Raw genomic sequence first — 19,994 nt, 5'->3', positions numbered from 1 at the left:
AATTCCCTATTTTTGAACATTAGGTTAGTTTTGCTTGTTTGTTTTTGCTATTGTAAACAATACGATGTTGCATGTCTTTGTAGACAAATCCTGATAGTCTCAGTTCTAAACTAATATTAATTGGTATAGAATCAGCCCTATATTGTGTTTTTTTCATTGTGAAAGTTTTATTTTTTATCAACTAGGCTTTCATCATCTGCTAATAACTGAATTGGGAACTCAAAAACAGACACTTAGCTAATCCATTTGAGCTTTAGTTGTCTCATTAATAAAACTGCCTTGGCTAGGCACAGTGGCTCAGGCCTGTAATCCCAGCACTTTGGGAGCCGAGGTGGGAGGATTACTTGAGCTCAGGAGTTTGAAACCAGCCTGGGCAACACGGTGAAACATCATCTCTACTAAAAGTAAAAAAAAAATTAGCTGGATGTGGTGGTGTGCATCTGTGGTCCCAGCTACTTGGGAGGCAGAGGTGGGAGGATCACCTGAGCCCAAGAGATCAAGGCTGCAGTGAGCTGTGATTGTACCGCTGCACTCCAGCCCGGGTAACAGAGCAAGACCGTGTCTCTAAAAAAATAAAAAAGAAAAAGCACTTACAGTATTCATTGCTACTTAGATTATTGTAGACATGTCTGAAATAACTGGTTTCATGATCAAATATGTTTGGAAAATGTTGAATGTCCTCTGCTTGTAGAGATGCCATTCACTTTACCCTTACTGAAGGCTCTGAAAAGTCTACAGTAGTCTGTTTTAATTTCCCTAACCCAGGATTTCCCAGACTTTTCTGGAGTGTGGACCACTGTTTTGGAGGCACTCCTAAAACTTCTGTCCAGCAGTCTTACATAGTTTGGGAAACACTGAGCTGGATGTTCTCCAAGATCCCTTCAGTTCTGGATTCATCCAGAAACTCTAGAGTTTCTCAAGAGGCCTCTCCTGCTCACATGGTCACAGCCACTGTTCTTGACGTGGTTCAGGAAGCCTGAGCTTTGGTTTCTCTTTCACAGAATTGAAGAACTCACATGTGGTGGGATGGTCGAGCAGGTCCAGGAAGCCTTTGGCGAGACCATGACCTCCGTTGTGTCTTTGTGTGCTCGTTACCCTATCGCTTGTGCAAATAGCATTGGACTCTTATGTACCATACCTTATACCAGGTAAGTACGGAAAGGCCTTTTGTTGTATGTAAGTTACACTGATGTATAGTCAATTAAGTGAAAGTATTTTTAATTTTAAAAATTGGATTTTTTGCTTTCATTATCCGGAACTAGCTATAGAAAACTTTTCTCCTGAAAGACACTTAAGGTTCCTGTGTAAATTTCTTATTATTGAGTTCCTACATGACTAAATGCAGCCATTAGGATTATATTACATTGTGAAGATACAGAGGTTCAAAGAAAAATAAAAGGTCCCTAGGAAATTACTTACATATTTGGCAGGAATATTTTGCATATGCACATTTATTTCCTCTTTTGGGTCACTTAGTTACTAATTTGAAGATGTCAAGCATTCATTGAATCCCCTTAGGACAAAATATATGATTTTTTTACATCACTGCAACATTGAGTTGATTCCATCGATTTTTGCTTTGATATTGTAGATAAATAAATCAGAATTTGAAGTTCCTTGTTAATGAAGGGAATCATCATTATAAGAAAATCATTTTCTGTTTGATTGCACATGGCAGTATCCTAAGTTGTAGGGAAGGAACTACAGCAGCATGTTTTATGCCCCTTTGAACCTCACGTAAGAGTTTCCTGAGTGTTGGTCAGTTACGTTTATCTAGTGTAATCCATGACCCTTTGTCAGGAGTGAAGAGAAGTGCCTGGTACGCAGTGGCCTTGTGCAGCTCATGGATCGACTGTGTAGCTTGAGCAGTCAGACCGAGTCCAGCTCCAGTGAGAAACAGACCAAGAAGCAGAAGGTGGCCACCATGGCCTGGGCCGCCTTCCAGGTGCTTGCCAACCGCTGTGTTGAGTGGGAAAAAGAGGAAGGTGAGATGCCGGACTCCTTTCTAGAGCTCACTGATTTCTTCTATTGGTGTGTTAGTTTATTAGGTTTTTTATGCTAAATGAGAGAGAGAAAGGCTCCGTTAAATGACATGATCAGATGGGTTAAATCAGTGGATGATTTCATGAGAGACTTTTCCTCAGTGTGGTTCTATGAAAACTTACAGCATTACGATGAGACTAAATATCCCCGTACCCTGAAGGAGTACAGTTATCCCAGGAAATTGAGAAGGTATTTTTTATTCTCTCCCTGTCAACACTGCTAACAGTTTCCAAATATATTTTTTAATTAAAAAAATTTATTAGACACAAGGTCTGTCACCCAGGCTAGGGTACAGTGGTACAATCATAGCTCACTGTAACCTCGACCTCCCTGACTCGAGTGATAAGCGATCCCCCAACCGCAGCCTCCCAAGTAGGACTACAGGTGCACACTACCATGCCCAGTTAATGTTTTTTTGTTGTTGTTGTTTGTTTTTAGAGTCAGGATCTCGCTGTGTTGCCCAGGTTGGTCTCAAAGTCCTGGCCTCGAGCAGTCCTTATGCCTTGGCGTTCAAAAAAACAAATACTTTCTGAAGTGGCTTTTCAGTTGCATTTTCAAGGTGATGTTTCCAAATTTTATTTTTAGTGACCAATCCAAATAAAAAGTAAACCTGGGCTAAGTGCAGTGACACATGCCTATAGTCCCAGCCACTCAGAAGGCTGAAGTGGGAAGATTGCTTGAGCCAGGGAGGTCGAGGCTGCAGTGAGCTGTGATTGTGCCACTACACTCCCTGGGCAACAGAGCGAGACCCTGTTTCAAAAAAAAAAAGTAAATTTGAAGGATAAATTTCCCCATAAGATTCCAGGCCTGTGTATATAACTTGTTTATTTATCTGTTTATTTGTTCACGATGCATTTTAATGTCTTGAGAGTCTATTATATGCCAGGCAGAAGATAAATAAGGCATTATTCCTCTCTTTAAAAATATGGTCTGGCAGGGAACTAGACTAATAAGCAAATACTTATAGTGTAATCAGTGCTACAACTGAGGTGGATAGGAAGTGCAGTGGGAGTGTAGAGGTCCCAGAGACCAGCTGTGCTAGGGATCCAGCAAAGCTTCTCAGAGAAGGTGACATGGGAGTTACTCTTGAAGGATGGAGAAGACTTTCAAGCAGAACAAATAGTGTGTGTAGACTCAGGGATCTAAAAGAGCATGGAAAGTTCAGGAAACAACAAATACTTTTTCATAACTTCTATATGCTTGGGAGGTTCTGGAACTATGGTGAACATGGAAGAATCCAGAAAGGTCTTTTATTATGTTTGGCAAAGTATGAGTTAAAAAATCAAGATGTTTTCATCACCAGTGAAATAGTGATTCTTCACTATCAATCAAAGTATGTTCTTTGATTATATATGGATTAATCATATTCAATTTTCATGAATAGTAATGTCTACTCCCAACATGGGGTTATTTTTAAAATAACTATTATCCTTTTTATGTATAGATATTATCTAATGAGGAGACACTATTAGATGGTTCATGAAACATTAAGCAAGATAAATGGACAGGGCTCGCCACCCCCGCAGGCTCACCATGGCACCCTTAGGTTTTCACCAAGTTCTTTTTTTCTTTAACTGTGAAGGTGGCTCCACAGAGGCTGTGCACTCAGGTCTGGCCCGGCAGGTGTCCAGCCTTCTCACCAACCATCTTGCCCGAGCCACAGAGTGCTGTGGCAACCAGGCTGCTGGGAATGATGCGCTCCAGGATGTCCTTAGTCTTCTCAATGATCTCTCAAGGTATGCAAGGTCCAGCCTGGAGCTCTGGGAGAAGCTGGCTTTCCTCTTGAACGACTGGGGTTTCTTTTGGTGGTGGTTGTCTTTTCAAAATAGCTAAATTACTAGGCCATTTTGACACACCCTTGCCTCAAAAAAAAAAAAAATGGAGGATGAAGTGGTTGAAACATAGTATTTAGTTCTAAAGTTTAAGGATTATTTAGGTGAATAGCTAAATCATAAAATAATATATTATCATTTGCTTTAATACCTTACTGACAGCAGCTGCTAACCTTTCCCATAGATGCAGTTGTATTCATTAACCAAAAATCTTACCCTCATTATAGCAAGATTAAAGAGTAATAAGTCAGGGCCTGTAATTAACTCACTTTCTCATGCTGTGTCTTTAAAAGAAGATATTCTGTGCTGGTTGTATACCCCCTGTGTGAGCCATGAGGCCCATAAAATATCCACGTATGACTGACTGCATGATATTTAGCTTTCTTGGAATGTAGCAGTTTTAGCTGTGGCAGATCCTAGAACACTGAAGGCTGTACAACACTGTGTGATAGCTTTGGTCTTGAGGCACTCATTAAGAAAGAATAAATAACATAAATTCCAAAGAGAACTATTTACAAGTTAATCTCTGTTTCCAGATCCAGTCATTCTCCCTAGCAATCATTTATTATAGAATGCTTCTCCCCTCTCCCATAACCTGGTTTACCAGGATCCAAGCCCCCATTCTATCTGTAACCTCAAGATGGTAGATAAGCTTCTGTAACTCATGGAAAATTCAGTCTTCACTCTGAAGGCTCCTGTGTATACATGTTAAATAAATTTGTGTGTCTTTTTTCCTATTTAAAAAAATGAAAGAATAGATGACAAACTGAAAAGCTCTTAGTTTGAGTTTGTAAGTCTCAGTGCTCCATGAATCACTCTGAATTTAGGATTTCAAGTAAGCATCAGAGACCAGAAAATATTCAAAAATCTTTCTTTTTAAGTATTAGTGTTGTTTGGTTTCATCAAATTTTCCAAAATTCTTAATTCTTCACAGAAGCATAGTGCCAAATTCATGTCTTCCTCATGAAATCAAATTTCATTAGTTTGTTTCATTCAGAGAACTCTTGCTTCTGAATGTCTGTAGATCAACATTTCTAGCACTGTTTACCTTTTCTTCCTTTTTTCCCAGGAGCCACATAGGTAAAGCCATCCTGAGCCAGCCAGCTTGTGTGTCCAAACTCCTCTCCCTGCTGCTTGACCAACGCCCGTCTCCAAAGCTGGTCCTTATTATTCTCCAGCTGTGCCGGGCGGCGCTGCCTCTGATGAGCGTAGAAGACTGTGGAAACGTGGAGCTCCCACCCTGGAGCTACTCTGTCCCCTCCTTAAACAGTGAGCAGGAGGATCCCAGCGACCCAGCTTCCAAGATCGCCTCCTTGCTCTTAGCAAAGCTGGCAGATTACGTGGTTCCAGGTGAGAAGCTCCTCAACAGGAGAGTAGCATGGCAGTGCAGCCTTTCTGGGCCCAGTCAGGTCCCCACTTGCATCTGTGCTTCCTGTGATGAAAGACTGAGTGACAGAGAAGGGAGTGGGGACAGAGGAATAGAGAAGGGGGAAGAGAGATTCCAAATCCCAAACCATTATTTTTCATTTTAGCAGAGCCGCCAAAACACCACTGCAGTTTTCCTGAACGAGCTTTGTTTTTTACTTAAAGGATGTCAGACAGTTCTTTCTCCAACCGCTTCTGAACCTGACACCACATTGACAAAAACCAGTCCCAAGAATTCCTTGAAAGGAGATAAAGATCCTGGAGAAGAGAGTGAGGCTGTGGATGGCAAGCTCTCGATATTTATCCACAAGCGGGAAGACCAGTCATCCCATGAAGTCCTTCAGCCGTTGCTAAGGTGACCGTAATGATTGTGATAGCTACACGTCCTCAAGCACCACCCATGTCACAGGCACTGTGCTAAGTAAGCCCTGTACATGTATCGACTGCCTCGGCCCTCTTTACACCCCTTTCAGGTAGACACTGTCACTGTGATTCCTGTGGTGACACAGAAAGAAACTGAGGCAGAACTGAAATGCAGATGTAGTCCTCTCTGACCACAAAACCCAAGCTCTGAACCACAACTTGGTGCTGTCTCTCTAAACACAGCTGAGAGCTAAAGCCATGTGGACAATGTATTATTGTCTATGGGAAGTCTCCAGTGTGACTTGGGCTTTGAGGAGGAATAATGCAGTTTGATTTTTAGTTATTGGCATCCTTCAGCTGTCGGTAAATTTAGGTAAACTCCAACTCATTGACTGTGATTTGGAGAAACAAGAGACACTTTTTTAAAACTTTAATTGGTTGAAATATGAAATGGTATGATTACTCAAGCAGGAAGTAAAAATATAATCATTGCCCAAATACTACAAACCTGCAGGGCTTTGTTAGTGGGATCCAGGGCAACAGGAAGGCTTGCCACATAGCACAAGGGAATTCAGAGCAGGTATTTATGTCTCAGATGGAAGAGGCCTCTCTTTACTTAAATGCTCTGACGATGTTGTCATCCTCATAATTGAATCTGCTGTCTGCCATTATGGCAACTGAAAATATTAATGGGACCATGGTATAAACTAAGCAGGATTATGGCAGGTCAGGGCTTACATGAGGAAATCTCCAGGAAACTTTCCTGGACATTGCAATGCATCATAGTACAAATCTGGTGAAAAATTTTTTTTGGAGAGCCAAGTTCAGGAGGCAGGGGAAGCTGAACTGTTAGAAAGGAAGATCCAGTCATTTGCCAAGGGATCACATTTATGGTGTCGTTAAAGTTCCCTCTCCTTGGGGTTTAGATGATGTCCTCAGGCCCTGCCTTTGTTCTGGGTTCATGTCAGTTTTTCATTTTGTGCATTATTTTCATCTGGATTTCTAGATTTACTTACAACTCTAAAAACGCTGTTGTTTTGGGCCCTAAAGTGCTATAATTAAGCAGTAATAAATGATTTCCTTTTTGAAAAATTGAGTCTTACTGTGGATTTTAAAAGCTAGTGTTAGAGGGCCAGGCATGGTGGCTCATGCCTATAATCCTAGTGCTTTAGGAGTCCAAGGCAGGAGGATGGCTTGAGCCCAGGAGCTCGAGACCAGCCTGGGCAACATAGCGAGATCCCGTCTCTTCAAAATATACAAAAATTAGCCAAACATAGTGGCGTCAACCTGTGGTCCCAGCCATTTGGGAGACTAAGGTGGGAGAATCACCTGAACCTAGGGAGGTCGAGGCTGCAGTGAACTGTGATCACGCCACTGCACTCCAGCCTGGGTGACAGAGCAATACCCTGTCTCAAAAAAGAAAAAAAAAAAGCTCATGTTAGTGTATAATAGGGCCTCACCATGACTGGGTGGCCCCATGACATGCAGCCCACTTTTGGCAGTGCCTGTAAGGTGTGCTCTGCTCTCTGCCTGCCTTTTTTTAGTAGTTCAGAAGGACGACCTTTCCGACTTGGTACTGGCGCCAACATGGAGAAAGTTGTGAAGATGGATCGAGACATGACCAAGGTAACCTCATGAGGTTAAACCGATTAAACCCGAAATTGTAGAGTATTTGTCATGCTTTAGATTTTCAGAACAAATTAAGAAAAGAAAAATTAGTTCAAGTTCCAACGAAGAGGCAACGTGAGAAATTGAAGTCAGTGCCTTAATTGAGGCCATTTTAGTCAAAATCAGTTTGTCAAAATCAGAACTTTTAGTTTTGACCTAGAAATTTTTTCTTAGCTCTTTTAAGAAAGTTTAATAGTTTAAAGTTGAAAATAGTTTAATAGCCTAAAAATAGTTTGAGATAGGTGAGATAGTTGAAAATAGGTGAAAGGTTGCTAAGAAAATAACAGATAATAAGAATTACAAATACCTTATTAAAAATATAAAAATAGGCCCAGGCTCACACATAATCAAAGGAAAGGAATAAAAACAATAGTAATACATTATTTTCCATCTGTCAGACAAGTAAAGTCAAGAAAAATTAATAATAGCCTTTATTGTCAAGGTGAGGGTAAATAAAGTCTCAAGTGTCCAGGGAGAAACACAGGGTGTTCTTCACAGTTTTGTTTGAAAAAACAAAATAGGCCAGGTGCTTTGGCTCACACCTGTAATCCCAGCACTTTGAGACACCAAGGCAGGTGGATCACCTGAGGTCAGGAGTTCAAGACCAGGCTGGCCAACATGGCAAAACCCTGTCTCTACTAAAAAATACAAAAATTAGCCAGGCGTGGTGGCAGGCACCTGTAATTCCAGCTACTTGGGAGGCTGAGGCAGGAGAATCGCTTGAACCCGGGAGGCGGAGGTTGCAGTGAGCCAAGATCACACCATTGCACTCTAGCCGGGGCGACAGAGCAAAACTCAGTCTCAAACAAAACAAAAACAAAAAATAGGATCCACGTACTCATAAACAGGGGATTGGTTAAGAAATTATTACAGTCATATAATGAAATGCTGTGCAACTATGAAAAACAATGAGATAGATCTCCATGTATTGATATGGAAGAGTCTCTGTGATATACTGATAACTGATAAAAGCAAAATGAAAAGCAGCCTGCATGTCGGGGCCCTCTGATAGGTATGCCAGAATTTGCACGGAAGTGATCTAGATGACTAACCATTATCTCAGCCTGAATGAGGTCTGGGATGTCTATGGAAATTTTACTCTCTACATATAATATTTTATGTTTGAATTTAAAAAAAAATGAGCGTGGATGGCTTTGGTAATTGAGGGGAAATAGACTTGAAAAATATAGTGCTGGGAAGAATGAAATGAATCTTCTCAGCGTCTTCAACCTCACCCCTAGGGTGGCTGTTGTGAAGTGATTACAGAAGAGGCTGCAGCCGCCCTGCGGAAAGCCACCAAGTGGGCACAGTCGGGCCTCATCGTCAGCATTGGGCCACCTGTAGAGTCTATCAACCCAGAGGCTGTGAGTGGACTATCCACAGGTGACAAAAAGAAAACCGCCCAAACTTCCATTTGCCGAGAGAGGAACTCGGAGCTTGCGAGGTAAACCTTCCACAGGCAGAAGCTATCCACACTCATCTCAGGTTTACTTTGTAATGGGTTTGTTTTTCGTATTTTAATTTTCTACCATCCTCTTAACTTCTTGGAAATGAGGCCTCCGTCTGCTGTAGTAGTTGCACTCAAGGTACAGCCTGGAGTACTTCAGAGAGTAATGACTATCCAGGTAGATCTGAGGTTGTCATGAAAGAATAGAGGGATGGTCCTGGCTGAGGGGACATTTATAGCCAGAGGATTCTTTTGAGTAGTATTAAAAAACTCTGGTCTTGCTACCTTTATTTCTTGCAAATGGTACATCTCCACTGCGCCAACTGAACACACACACACGCTTCTTTCTAGGAGCAGAAGCAGCAGTTAAGTGTTACCTCTGTGAAGTTGGTTCGAGGTGTTTTGTGCTTGAAAGCCAGGAATAGTTGCAATGCAGTGTCTTTCCCTGATCCTCATGGCTTATAAATAAAGTTCGAGGTCCATTGTTTGAGGCAGTTCTTCAGATACCACAAGGAATATGACACAGTGATTTCTTCCTAATGATAATGCAGCTTCTTGTTTTCTCAGTCAATGGAATCCACTTTTTCTTATGTAAATAGAAAAGGTTTCTCTCTGATGGTAACCCTGAAAGCCACTTCCCTGCTGTCTTAATCATCACTGGGCACTGACACTTTTTCCTGTTGACACTTGCAGGACTGATCCCGTGCGTCCCTTCATCAGTGGGCACGTGGCAAACAGCATGGCTGCAGAAGTGATCGCCTTGCTACATAGCTTGCTCATGGCACCCGAATCAAATGCTGCTCAAATATGGACCACAACAGCAGAGAAGGTTAGCACAGTGTTGCTACTCAACTGAGAAAGTAAGAAGTAAGCTAATTAGAGTTAGAATCATACCCAGCAAGGGACATTTTAGTCCATATTCGTCAGATATACCTGTTAACTGACTTTCCCCTGGAATTTGCCTTGCTGTAGTAGTTTCAACTCTGTTAACCTATATCTCCTGTCACTGCCAGTTCTCATTTTGCAGAAGATAGGACAGTATTCCCCGGGAAAGAGTGACAGGCCTTGTTTCTCTTCTTCTTGCTTATGTTAGATTGGTACTGACATTAGGAGATCATGCAGCACTGGTTTATTGGATTTAAGCGTACTTGCTAAGTCCAAGGAGGCCTCTGTGTGATTTACACTGCCTGAGTGCCCTATTAGTAAGTGATTCATCATTACAAACAGTATCCCAGTTGCCTGAAACTACAGATCTGTAATCAATTCCCACTTTCCACAGCTACTCTTCAAGTGAACCCCTTATGACATGTCCTGAAGGTAATTGAGTGTTGACAAGTGGACAGTATGCTGGGATGGTTTTCCTTCAGATAAATGATTGTTTCATTTTAGAGGTTTTAGTGACATGATGTTTTATTCTCCCAGTTGTGTATTTCCAGTTTTGTCCAGTTACATAGACAAATATGGGCAAATGTCATTGGCCATACCTGATAGCTTTTTGGTCCCTCACATGTCCAGAGTTCTTTCAATACATGGGACCCAGGCCCTGTTGTAGACACTTTGTCACCCTTGGCATCAAAACAACCAAAGCTTTAACTCCTAGTGCACGGGCTGCTTTTATATTTAGGTTCTGTCTCGAGCACTGATGTACATTCCACAATTGGGGAAATACGCAGAAAGCATTCTGGAAAATGGCAGCAGCAGTGGCAGGAAACTTGCCAAACTTCAGAGAATTGCCCGCCAGGCTGTTGCTGCACTGTGTGCACTTGGAGGCTTCAAAGAGACAATCAAGATAGGATCCGAGGTTCAGGTACCAACCACCATTTTCCCCAAATCATTGCTTCTCCCATATATATAAGCATCCATTGGTTAGCTGATCATCTGTAAGACAAGTATTATCCAACCAGCTGGACAAAAAAACCTGTTTCTTCAAGTTAAATAAGGAATCTGAGAAACTCTTGAATTCAAATCCACACTGTGCCACACGTCATTCAGATATTAATGCAATACTATCTTAGGTTAACTGCAATACTTGTGTCCTGTAGTGTGATCAGTATCAGTCTTAGAATTGATGATGGAATTAGAATGGAAGGAAAAGAGTGTCTTCTTGCAAAAATTTATTTACCGTTAAACAGCAGTAACAAGTTTTTTGTTTGCTTTGAGACAGAGTCTTGTTCTATTCCCCAGGCTGGAGTGCAGTGGTGCAATCTCAGCTCGCTGCAACCTCTGCCTCCCAGGTTCAAATGATTCTCCTGCCTCAGCCTCCCAAGTAGCTGGGATTACAGGCACCCACCACCTTGCCCGGCTAGTTTTTGTATTTTTAAGAGATGGGGTTTCACCATGCTGGCCAGGCTGGTCTCGAACTCCTGACTTCAAGTGATCCGCCTGCCTCAACCTCCCAAAGTGCTGGGATTACAGGCATGAGCCACCGCACCTGGCCTAGCAGTAATGAGTTTCTGTTTGAGAGGACAGCACATTGTGATCACCTTGCAGTTAGGTTTTAGGACCTATAATAAGTCATGTCTAGGGATTGGTATCTGCTACACTGGTAGTATAAACTACTGTAACGCCAACAATGGCAACTATAAATTTACTCTTTCCTCTTGTGTCATAACACAGCTGCCCACACATCAGAGCTGGTTGGTAGTGCTAATCTATCTCTGTCTCCAGGTTTTAGGTAGAGGAATCTCAGGAAGCATTGGAGTAGTGGCTTCTATCAATGAACAGGAAGGTATAGCTACAGTCAGATTCCCACCCATAGACTGTAGAAAGACTTCGCAAGCATCAGACACATTGACTATTCCATTGTCTAGACTTTGTGTTCCAAGATCAGAGGTAAGGTGATTTTTAAATGCTTCGTAAAATATCTGCCAATGGTAACTGTACTGTAATGAGTCTATGCACATGCTCAGTGCAGAAGCACAAATGCTTGGTTGTCTTAAATTGTACTTGCGATGTATGTTTATATATTGGTTATAGTTATTTAATAGTAATGCTTATGTGAAAATTTTCATCTAGATGACCAAATTCATTTCTTTGTTCGTTAGGGCTATTCTACAGTGTATTTTTAATTGTTTTGATGTGTTTTGCAGTTTTCTGTATGGTGATTTTATTTTTTTAACTGAAAATTTAAGAACTCCAGATAATAATAACACCCTCATTTCTTATAAACTAACTACTTGAATTTAACTTTTTGCCATGCCCCCCACCGCCATCAGGCATTGCCTCTTCATAAACTGTCCATTACTGAGAAGGTAGTACAGGCAGTCCAGTCCATGTTGCTTCCTCAGGAGGGAAGTCTCTCTATTCACACCTCACTTCCTGCAACAGGAGATGGGTCAGCTCCTGTGATGGCAGTCGTTCGGCTCCTTGCTGAAATAAGGACAAGGTGAGTACCCTTCCCATGTTGCTTGATGTGCTGACGTGGTGCAAGCTGACAGAAGAAGGGATCCTTGGTGGGCCCCACCACTCCCAACTTAATGAGTCCACAGCTTGAAGCTCACACTAAACTGAGCAACAGTAACCATTCTTTTACAGTTTTTTCCACAGTTCGTTGCATTCCTTAATTTCTGCAATTTTTGTTGCATTCCCCCATGTCTACACTTCAAAATAAAGTTTAGCTGTTCACCTAAGAAAATAAACATACAAATGAAATGTGATGTATGAAACACATATATAAGGCCCCACTGATTTGCTTTGTTAAATAGAACTTTGTTCCAACACAGGAATAACTCTACTACCTTGAGGCAGGAGAATCGCTTGAACCCAGGAGGTGGAGGTTGCAGTGAGCTGAGAGTGCGCCACTGCACTCCAGACTGGGCAACAAGAGCAAAACTGCATCTCAAATAAATAATTAAATAAATAAAATGATTCAGGCCACATTGATACATATCTGGCCTATCACTTTCCAAACTGAAGATGGGAAACCTAGGATATGCACACAGGGGTTGGTGTTGGTCTTTTCCTGCAAATACATTTATTTAGCATTAAATAGCAATAACAAGTGTCTCTTTTTGACAGTGGAACTTCTTTTTTTTTTTTTTTTTCGACACAGAGTCTCGCTGTGTCACCCAGGTTGGAGTGCAGTGGCATGATCTTGGCTCACTGCAACCTCTGCATCGCTGGTTCAAGCGATTCTCCTGCCTCAGCCTCCTGAGTAGCTGGAATTACAGGCGGGTGCCACCACCCCTGGCTAATTTTTATATTTTTAGTAGGGATGGGGTTTCGCCATGTTGACCAGGCTGGTCTCAAACTCCTGACCTCTGGTGATCCACCTGCGTTGGCCTCCCAAATTGCTGGGATTACAGGCGTGAGCCACTGTGCCTGGCCAACAATGGAACTTCTTAGAAACTTCTAGTATGTATTTTGCATCAGGTGAGAGCGATCACCATACAGATTTTCCCAGTTTTTGAATCCCTCTTGCTTCCCTAGGGCACAGTTAGGAAAAGCTTTTAAGAGACAGTGCTGATTTCTCACCCAGCACTTTGTGTCTCCATTTAGTGGCGATGGCAACCATTTTTCTCTTTTCCAATTCTTCATGCAGTGTCAGCAGTTACTTTGTGGCAAAAGAGAAGTTATTTATATATTTCCAAGACAGTCCAGCTCAGAAAAAAAGCAAGAAGAGTGGGGAGTTTGAACCTTGTAAACTGGGGGACAAAATTGATTGAAATGTTTTTCACAGTTGACTTTTTTAGACAATGAACACTGATGACTTTGAAATATTGTAAATCTTTTAACATTAAGAGCATGCCTGGTCATGGCCCAGCTTTTAGAAGACAGCTTATTTTGTGAAGAATTCATACAACAATGTCCAGCAGCTGTTGAAGTTCTTAACCTGGTAGCCCAGGAATGCAGTGCTGGTAAGTACCTGAACTTTCTTTACCACCCTGTTTTATTGAATTTTCTCAGCACTTTTGCAATTTGATAATGGCATGTTAAGTGTTTTCATACACACACGTCAAAACAGCTGAGCTGTAAGGACAACACCTGTCACAACTCACATGCATCACAGACCTAGAAATGTAAATAAAATGCTTTAATCTATACCAGTTAGGAAATCAGCATTTTTCAGTTTAGCTTTAAGACCATCTCAGAGTGTTTTCTTTTCTTCATTCCTATTGATTTGTTGCCTTTATTTACCTATTAGAACTATAATATTTAGGAGCTGTCCTTAGGCCTGGCGTGTACATTTTGACTGTTGTCATTGGCTACACTTGAATTCCCAGTCAAGAGTTTGCACTAACATCTATCCTGGCATGTGGGTGTGTGTCTGTGTGTGTATGGAAAAGTCTAAACAAATAGCAAAATTGAGAGACTAGTATAATGAACCTTTAGGATTCCATTATCCAGTTTCAACAGTTGTCAACTCACAACTGATCCTATTTTATCTGTGCTGCAACCCCTGGAATTATTTTTAATCCTAGATATTATTTTATTCATAAATATTTTAGCATATGTCTCTGAAAAATAAAGAATCTTAAATAACTACCACACCGTTATCACCTACCTACATTATTAACAGTAATTTTAAAATATTATTAAGTATCTAAGCTGGGCATGGCAGCACGTGCCTATAATCCCAGCTACTTGGGAAGCTGAGGCAGGAGGATTGCTTGAGCCCAGGAGTTTGAGTGCAGCCTGGGCAACATCGTGAGACCCTGTCTCTAAAAATATGTGTATATACATATCTAGTCAGTGTTTAACTTCCTAATTTTCCCATAACGATCATTCTTGTTTTTACATTTATTTATTTGAATGGGGATCCAAATAAAGTTTACAAATTGTTACTTTGTTGCTGTGTCTTTTTAATCTATCTTAAAATATAGATTCCTCTTAGTCTTTGCTTTTTTTGTTTTGTTTTGTTTTTTTCTGCCTTACAATTGGTTTGTGGAAGGTTTCCTAGTCTGAATTTTGATGACTGTATCCCTGTGGTATCATTTACTATGTTCATTTACCCTTCTGTTTCCTGTAAATTGGTAGTTGGCCTGGTTAAATGAAAATTTACCCTTTGTCCCCAAGGATATAACTGGACCCTAAGTGAAATTGTTCACAATTCAATTAGCATTCCTTCAATGCTCTAATGCTAACATTTTCACAAACTTCATGTTAGAAATGGACAGCTTTAAACTCCGTTAGTGTTTGTAGGTTCATCCTCTTTTTTTTTTTTTTGGTCATTTAAAAAATCTGTATTACTTTTTCTCATGCCATTTATTTTGTCAGTAACTCTCTAATATCTTTTCTGTTTGTAATTTTTGTTACTCTTTCACATTGTGGTCATTTCTGTTGTTTTCTTTTTATTTTTAAATTTGTCTATATCTGTTTTACTTCTCACATCTCTTTCTTTTGATAAGGGTAGTGCCTTGGATTCAGCAGAAGCTCCAGCTGGGAGATCCAGGAACCATTAATAAACCTCAGAGAGATCCTAAGAATAGAGAACAAGAACAGAAGCAAGGGGTGTGCTAGGCTTCAAGGGTGAAATTACTTGTGACTTCGTTTTGTACTCTTAGTAGGTCCTTAGTTCACTGCCTCTGACTTTTTTTATATTGTTGGCTTAGATTGCATTCAAAGACATATTTTGACTGATTATAGCAGCATATAACATGCTGAATTAATCATTTGATTTTCTATGGTACTGTTTCTGGGTATCCTCTTTTATATATTTTATAGAATAAAGAGGTCTTAATTGTGAAATTTACATTGATACTGAATGCACAGGGTAGGATTTGTAATAATTGAGAGCAGAGGTCTCACGTGGTTTTGATCATAGTCCACCTAACCTGTTTTTCCTAGCGGAAAACCACTTTGCGGTAACAAAGAGTTGCAAAGAAATGTGTGGGAAGTGCTTGTTAATTACTACAAAAAAGACTATGAGCTTATGCACATTGATTTGTATTCTAAATAGTATCCTATGTAAAGTTGAAGAAGCCTTGGGCCGGGCGCGGTGGTTCACGCCTGTAATCCCAGCACTTTGGGAGGCCGAGGCGGGTGGATCACGAGGTCAGGAGATCGAGACCATCCTGGCTAACACGGTGAAACCCCATCTCCACTAAAAATACAAAAAATTAGCCAAGCGTGGTGGTGGGCGCCTGTAGTCCCAGCTACTCGGGAGACTGAGGCAGGAGAATGGCATGAACCTGGGAGGCGGAGCTTGCAGTGAGCCGAGATCCCGCCACTGCACTCCAGCCTGGGTGACAGAGCAAGATTCCATCTCAAAAAAAAAAAAAGAAAAAAAAAAAAAAGAATCCTTAATAACTCACTTATTAGGTTACCAGGAATGGTTCTGACATTTAAAGTAAATAGCAAAGTTTACTGACTCCAGTATCAGTGATAAAAACCAGAGGGAAAAACCTACATTCTGGGTTACTTTGCAGAACAGTGGTAGATTCTTAGGCCTACAAGGAAGCATAGACTACGCTCAGGAGAAAAACTGTTTAATAAACAAGATTCAAGGTGAGGGGTAGGTAGAGGAGAGAGAGTTACTTGATTTCATTTTTTAAAGTATTAAAATTTTTATTTTATATGTAAAATGTCATGAAATTTATCAGCGATAATGTATTGATACTCAAATTTTTAAAATTTTTAAATTTTAAAATATTTTAATCAACTTCCATTATTTTTCCTCTTCTGGGATGAATTAAGTGGCAAACTTGGCCATTCTAATATTTACTCACTGATAGCTAAATTTTATAGCATCTCTATCTAAAGAAGACAGTACCAGATTCCATTTGGTCTAGGGAGATAGCACTACAAAACTGTTTTCCTTGAAAAAATATTCCTGAAGGACGGGTGTGGTGGCTCACGCCTGTAATCCCAGCACTTTAGGAGGCCGAGGCGGGCAATTCGAGAATAGCCTGGCCAACATGGTGAAGCCCTGTCTCTACTAAGAATACACAAATTAGCCAGGCGTGGTGGGGGTGTTCCTGTAATCCCAGCTACTCGGGAGGCTGAGGCACGAGAATCGCTTGAACCCGGGAGTTGGAGATTGCCATGAGCCGAGATCGTGCCACTGCACTCCAGCCTGGGCGACAGAGGAAGACTGTGTCTAAAAGAAAGAAAGAAAGAGAGAGAGAGAAAGAAAGAAAGAAAAATATATTCCTGATACATTAACTAGATTCCTTGGTTGAAATCACAGAGGAAGCCGATTTTTGAGCCTGAAGAAAAGGCACATAGAAACCAAAAAAGTTCTCAACATTATTTTACCCCCTTGCAGAAGCTAGAATCTCCCAGTTTCAGCTGTTTCCTCTTCTCCCAGCTTCCTAATGTACTTATTCCCTGAGCCAGATATTCTCCAACTTTGGAAGTTCCTCGGAACTCCCAGGAAGCATGATTACAAAGTCAGAATTTTAAGTAGAGGGTGGTCCCAGATGGCAGGCTACAGGGACCATCAGACCTCACTGGAAGAAACAGGGCTCCAAGTTTTGCCCTGACCCTCCTTTACCTACCCTTCTCCTGAGCTTTCCTGGATTCTACACTGAGCAATCCCTCTGCTGAGATCCAGGCTTAGCAGCTACTTCTTTAAAAATATCCCCCTCCCCAGCCTCATGAATGCACCAAATTGATAACCAAAGTCATTCCTTACTCAGGAATCAGCTCTCCTTCCCGATTTCCCTGCTTTACTTAATATTCAGACTAATTTTGTTTTTGTTTTTGTTTTTGTTTTTTGAGACAGGGTTTTGCTTTGTCGCCCAGGCTGGAGTGCAGTGTTGCAATCAAGGCTCACTGCAGCCACAACCTGGGCTCAGGCAATCCTCTTGCTTCAACCTCCTAAGTAGCTGGGACCACAGGTACACACCACCATGCCCGGCTAATTTTTTTGTTTTGTTTTTTAAAGGCAGTCTCACTCTGTTGCCCAGGTTGGAGTACAGTGGCACGATCTTAGCTCACTACAACCTCTGTCTCCCAGGTTCAGGTGATTCTCCTGCCTCAGCCTACTGAGTAGCTGGGATTACAGGTACCCGCCACCACACCTGGATAATTTTTGTATTTTTAGTAGAGATGGGGTTTTACCATGTTGGACAGACTGTTCCCAAACTCCTGACCTCAAGCGATCTGCCCAGACCTCAAGTGATCTGTCCAGACCTCAAGTGATCAGCCTGCCAAAGTGCTGGGATTACAGGTGCAAGCCACTGCACCCAGCGTAATTTTTTTAATTATTAGAAAAATGAGGGCCAGGCGCTGTGGCTCACACCTGTAATTTCAGCACTTTGGGAGGCCGAGGTGGGTGGATTACCTGAGGTCATGGGTTCCAGACCAGCCTGTACAACGTGGTGAAACCCCGTCTCTACTAAAAATACAAAAATTAGGCCGGGCGCGGGAGCTCAAACTTGTAATCCCAGCACTTTGGGAGGCCAAGGTGGTGGATCACAAGGTCAGGAGTTCGAGACCGCCTGGCCAAGATGGTGAAACCCCATCTCTACTGAAAATACAGAAATTAGCCAGGTGTGGTGGTGCACGCCTATAGTCCCAGCTACTCAGGAGGCTGAGGCAGAAGAATCACTTGAACCCGGGAGGCAGAGGTTGCAGTGAGCCGAGATCACACCACTGCACTCCAGCCTGGGTGACACAGTGAGACTACGTCTCAAAAAAAAAGAAAAAAAAAAATTAGCCGGGCATGGGGGTGAGTGCCTGTAATCCCAGCTACTCAGGAGGCTGAGGCAGAAGAATCGCTTGAACCCAGGAGGCAGAGGTTGTAGTGAGCTGAGATCATGCCATTGCACTCCAGCCTGGTCGATAGAGCGAGACTCCATCTCAAAAAAAAAAAAAAAAGAAAAGAAAAAGAAAAATGAGATGGGGTCTCCCTATGTTGCCTCTGGGCTCAAGTGATCTTCCCTCCTTAGCCTCCCAAAGTGCTGAGATTACAGGCATGAGATACCGTGCCAGGTTAGTTTTGATGCCCAGATACTGAGTCAAGTATAATGCCTCTTCTTTGTCCCTTCACATCCAATCACTTGCCATATCCAGTTCTTCCTTTAAAATACTCCTGAGGCTGGGCACAGTGGCTCACACCTGTAATCCCAGCACTTTGGGAGGCCAAGGCGGGTGGAATGCTTGAGCCCAAAAGTTTGAGACCAGCCTGGGCAAAATGGGAGAAACTCTGTATCTACAAAAAAGCCAGGCATGGTGGTGGATACTTGTAGTCCCAGCTACTCGGGAGACTGAGGTAGGAAGATCACCTGAGTCCAGGAAGTCAGCACTGCAGTGAGCTGTGATTGCACCACTGCCCTCCAGCCTGAGAGAGAGAGTGAGACCCTGTCTCAATAAAATAAAATAAAATAAAATAAAATAAAGTGCTCCTGAAATTTATCCCTTTCCTGCCCATTTTCACTACCAACCCTTTAAAACAGGTGCTTTTTTTTTTAATTGTAATTTTTATAGCCTGGGCAACATAGCAAGGCCTTGTCTCTACAAAAAATACAAAAAATTAACCAGGTGTGGTGGCTCACACCTGTGGTCCTACCTGCTTGGGAGGCTGAGGTGGGAGGACCACGTGAGCCTGGGAAGCAGAGGTTTCAGTGAGCCGAGATCACGCCACTGCACTCCAGCCTGGGCAACAGAGCGAGAGACCTTGTCTCATAAAAACAAAAATTTGTAGAGACGGGTTCTCACTATGTCTCCCAGGCTGGTCTCAAACTCCTGGGCTCAAGCAGTCCTGCCTCAGCCTCTAGAAGTGCTGGAATTATAGGCATGCACCATCATGCAGGGCCAAGGCAGGTGCTTCTTATCTCTTATTTATTTATTTATTTATTTGTTTGTTTGTTTGTTTGTTTGTTTGTTTATTTAGAGACAGAGTCTTGGTCTGTCACCCAGGCTGGAATGCAGTGGCGTGATCTTAGCTCACTGCAACCTCTGCCTCCTGGCTTCAAGCAATTCTCATGCTTCACCCTCCCGAGTAGCTGGGATTACAAGCATGTGCCACCACGCCTGGCTAATTTTTGTATTTTTTGTAGACATGATGGTTTGCTATGTTGGCCAGGCTGGTTTTAAACTTTTGGCCTCAAGTGATCTGTCTGCCTCAGCCTCCCAAAGTGCTGGGATTACAGGCGTGAGCCACCACACCCGGCTTTCTAAGACCTAACTTCATGATATTTTCATTAAGCCTTTCTGGATGCTTGAATGAAGTCACTGCTCATTCACCTGTGCCTCTGCTTGTACCTTGTATTACATAATCACATACTGCAGCCTTGCACTGTGCTCTTTACCGTGTGTGTGTGCCTGTGTGT

At 42.0% G+C, this 19,994-nt stretch overlaps 1 protein-coding gene across 12 annotated transcripts in view; it reads left to right on the top strand.

Moving 5' to 3' along the window:
- HECTD4 (HECT domain E3 ubiquitin protein ligase 4) overlaps positions 1 to 19,994 on the top strand; it is a 226,425-nt gene that overhangs the window by 143,594 nt on the left and 62,837 nt on the right. For 8 of the 12 annotated variants that reach the window (XR_012420694.1, XR_012420693.1, XM_074007934.1 and 5 more), the window contains 12 exons: positions 1,002 to 1,148; positions 1,801 to 1,985; positions 3,626 to 3,779; positions 4,945 to 5,225; positions 5,466 to 5,655; positions 7,208 to 7,289; positions 8,573 to 8,775; positions 9,472 to 9,607; positions 10,403 to 10,585; positions 11,446 to 11,610; positions 11,994 to 12,163; positions 13,519 to 13,634. Coding sequence is in view for 8 of the 12 variants with exons in the window: in XM_074007934.1 (XP_073864035.1) it covers positions 1,002 to 1,148; positions 1,801 to 1,985; positions 3,626 to 3,779; positions 4,945 to 5,225; positions 5,466 to 5,655; positions 7,208 to 7,289; positions 8,573 to 8,775; positions 9,472 to 9,607; positions 10,403 to 10,585; positions 11,446 to 11,610; positions 11,994 to 12,163; positions 13,519 to 13,634 (2,012 nt within the window). In the remaining 4 variants the exon portion in view is untranslated. Of the gene's footprint in view, positions 1 to 1,001; positions 1,149 to 1,800; positions 1,986 to 3,625; positions 3,780 to 4,944; positions 5,226 to 5,465; positions 5,656 to 7,207; positions 7,290 to 8,572; positions 8,776 to 9,471; positions 9,608 to 10,402; positions 10,586 to 11,445; positions 11,611 to 11,993; positions 12,164 to 13,518; positions 13,635 to 15,125; positions 15,281 to 19,994 lie in introns of those variants that run through there. The other 4 variants (XM_074007935.1, XR_012420695.1, XM_074007936.1 and 1 more) reach the window with 4 other exon arrangements.

The sequence above is a fragment of the Macaca fascicularis genome, chromosome 11 (genome assembly GCF_037993035.2).
Source record: "Macaca fascicularis isolate 582-1 chromosome 11, T2T-MFA8v1.1".
NCBI lineage: Eukaryota > Metazoa > Chordata > Mammalia > Primates > Cercopithecidae > Macaca > Macaca fascicularis.
Note: the sequence above shows the minus strand (reverse complement) of the source record. Positions and strands in the feature narration are given on the sequence as shown.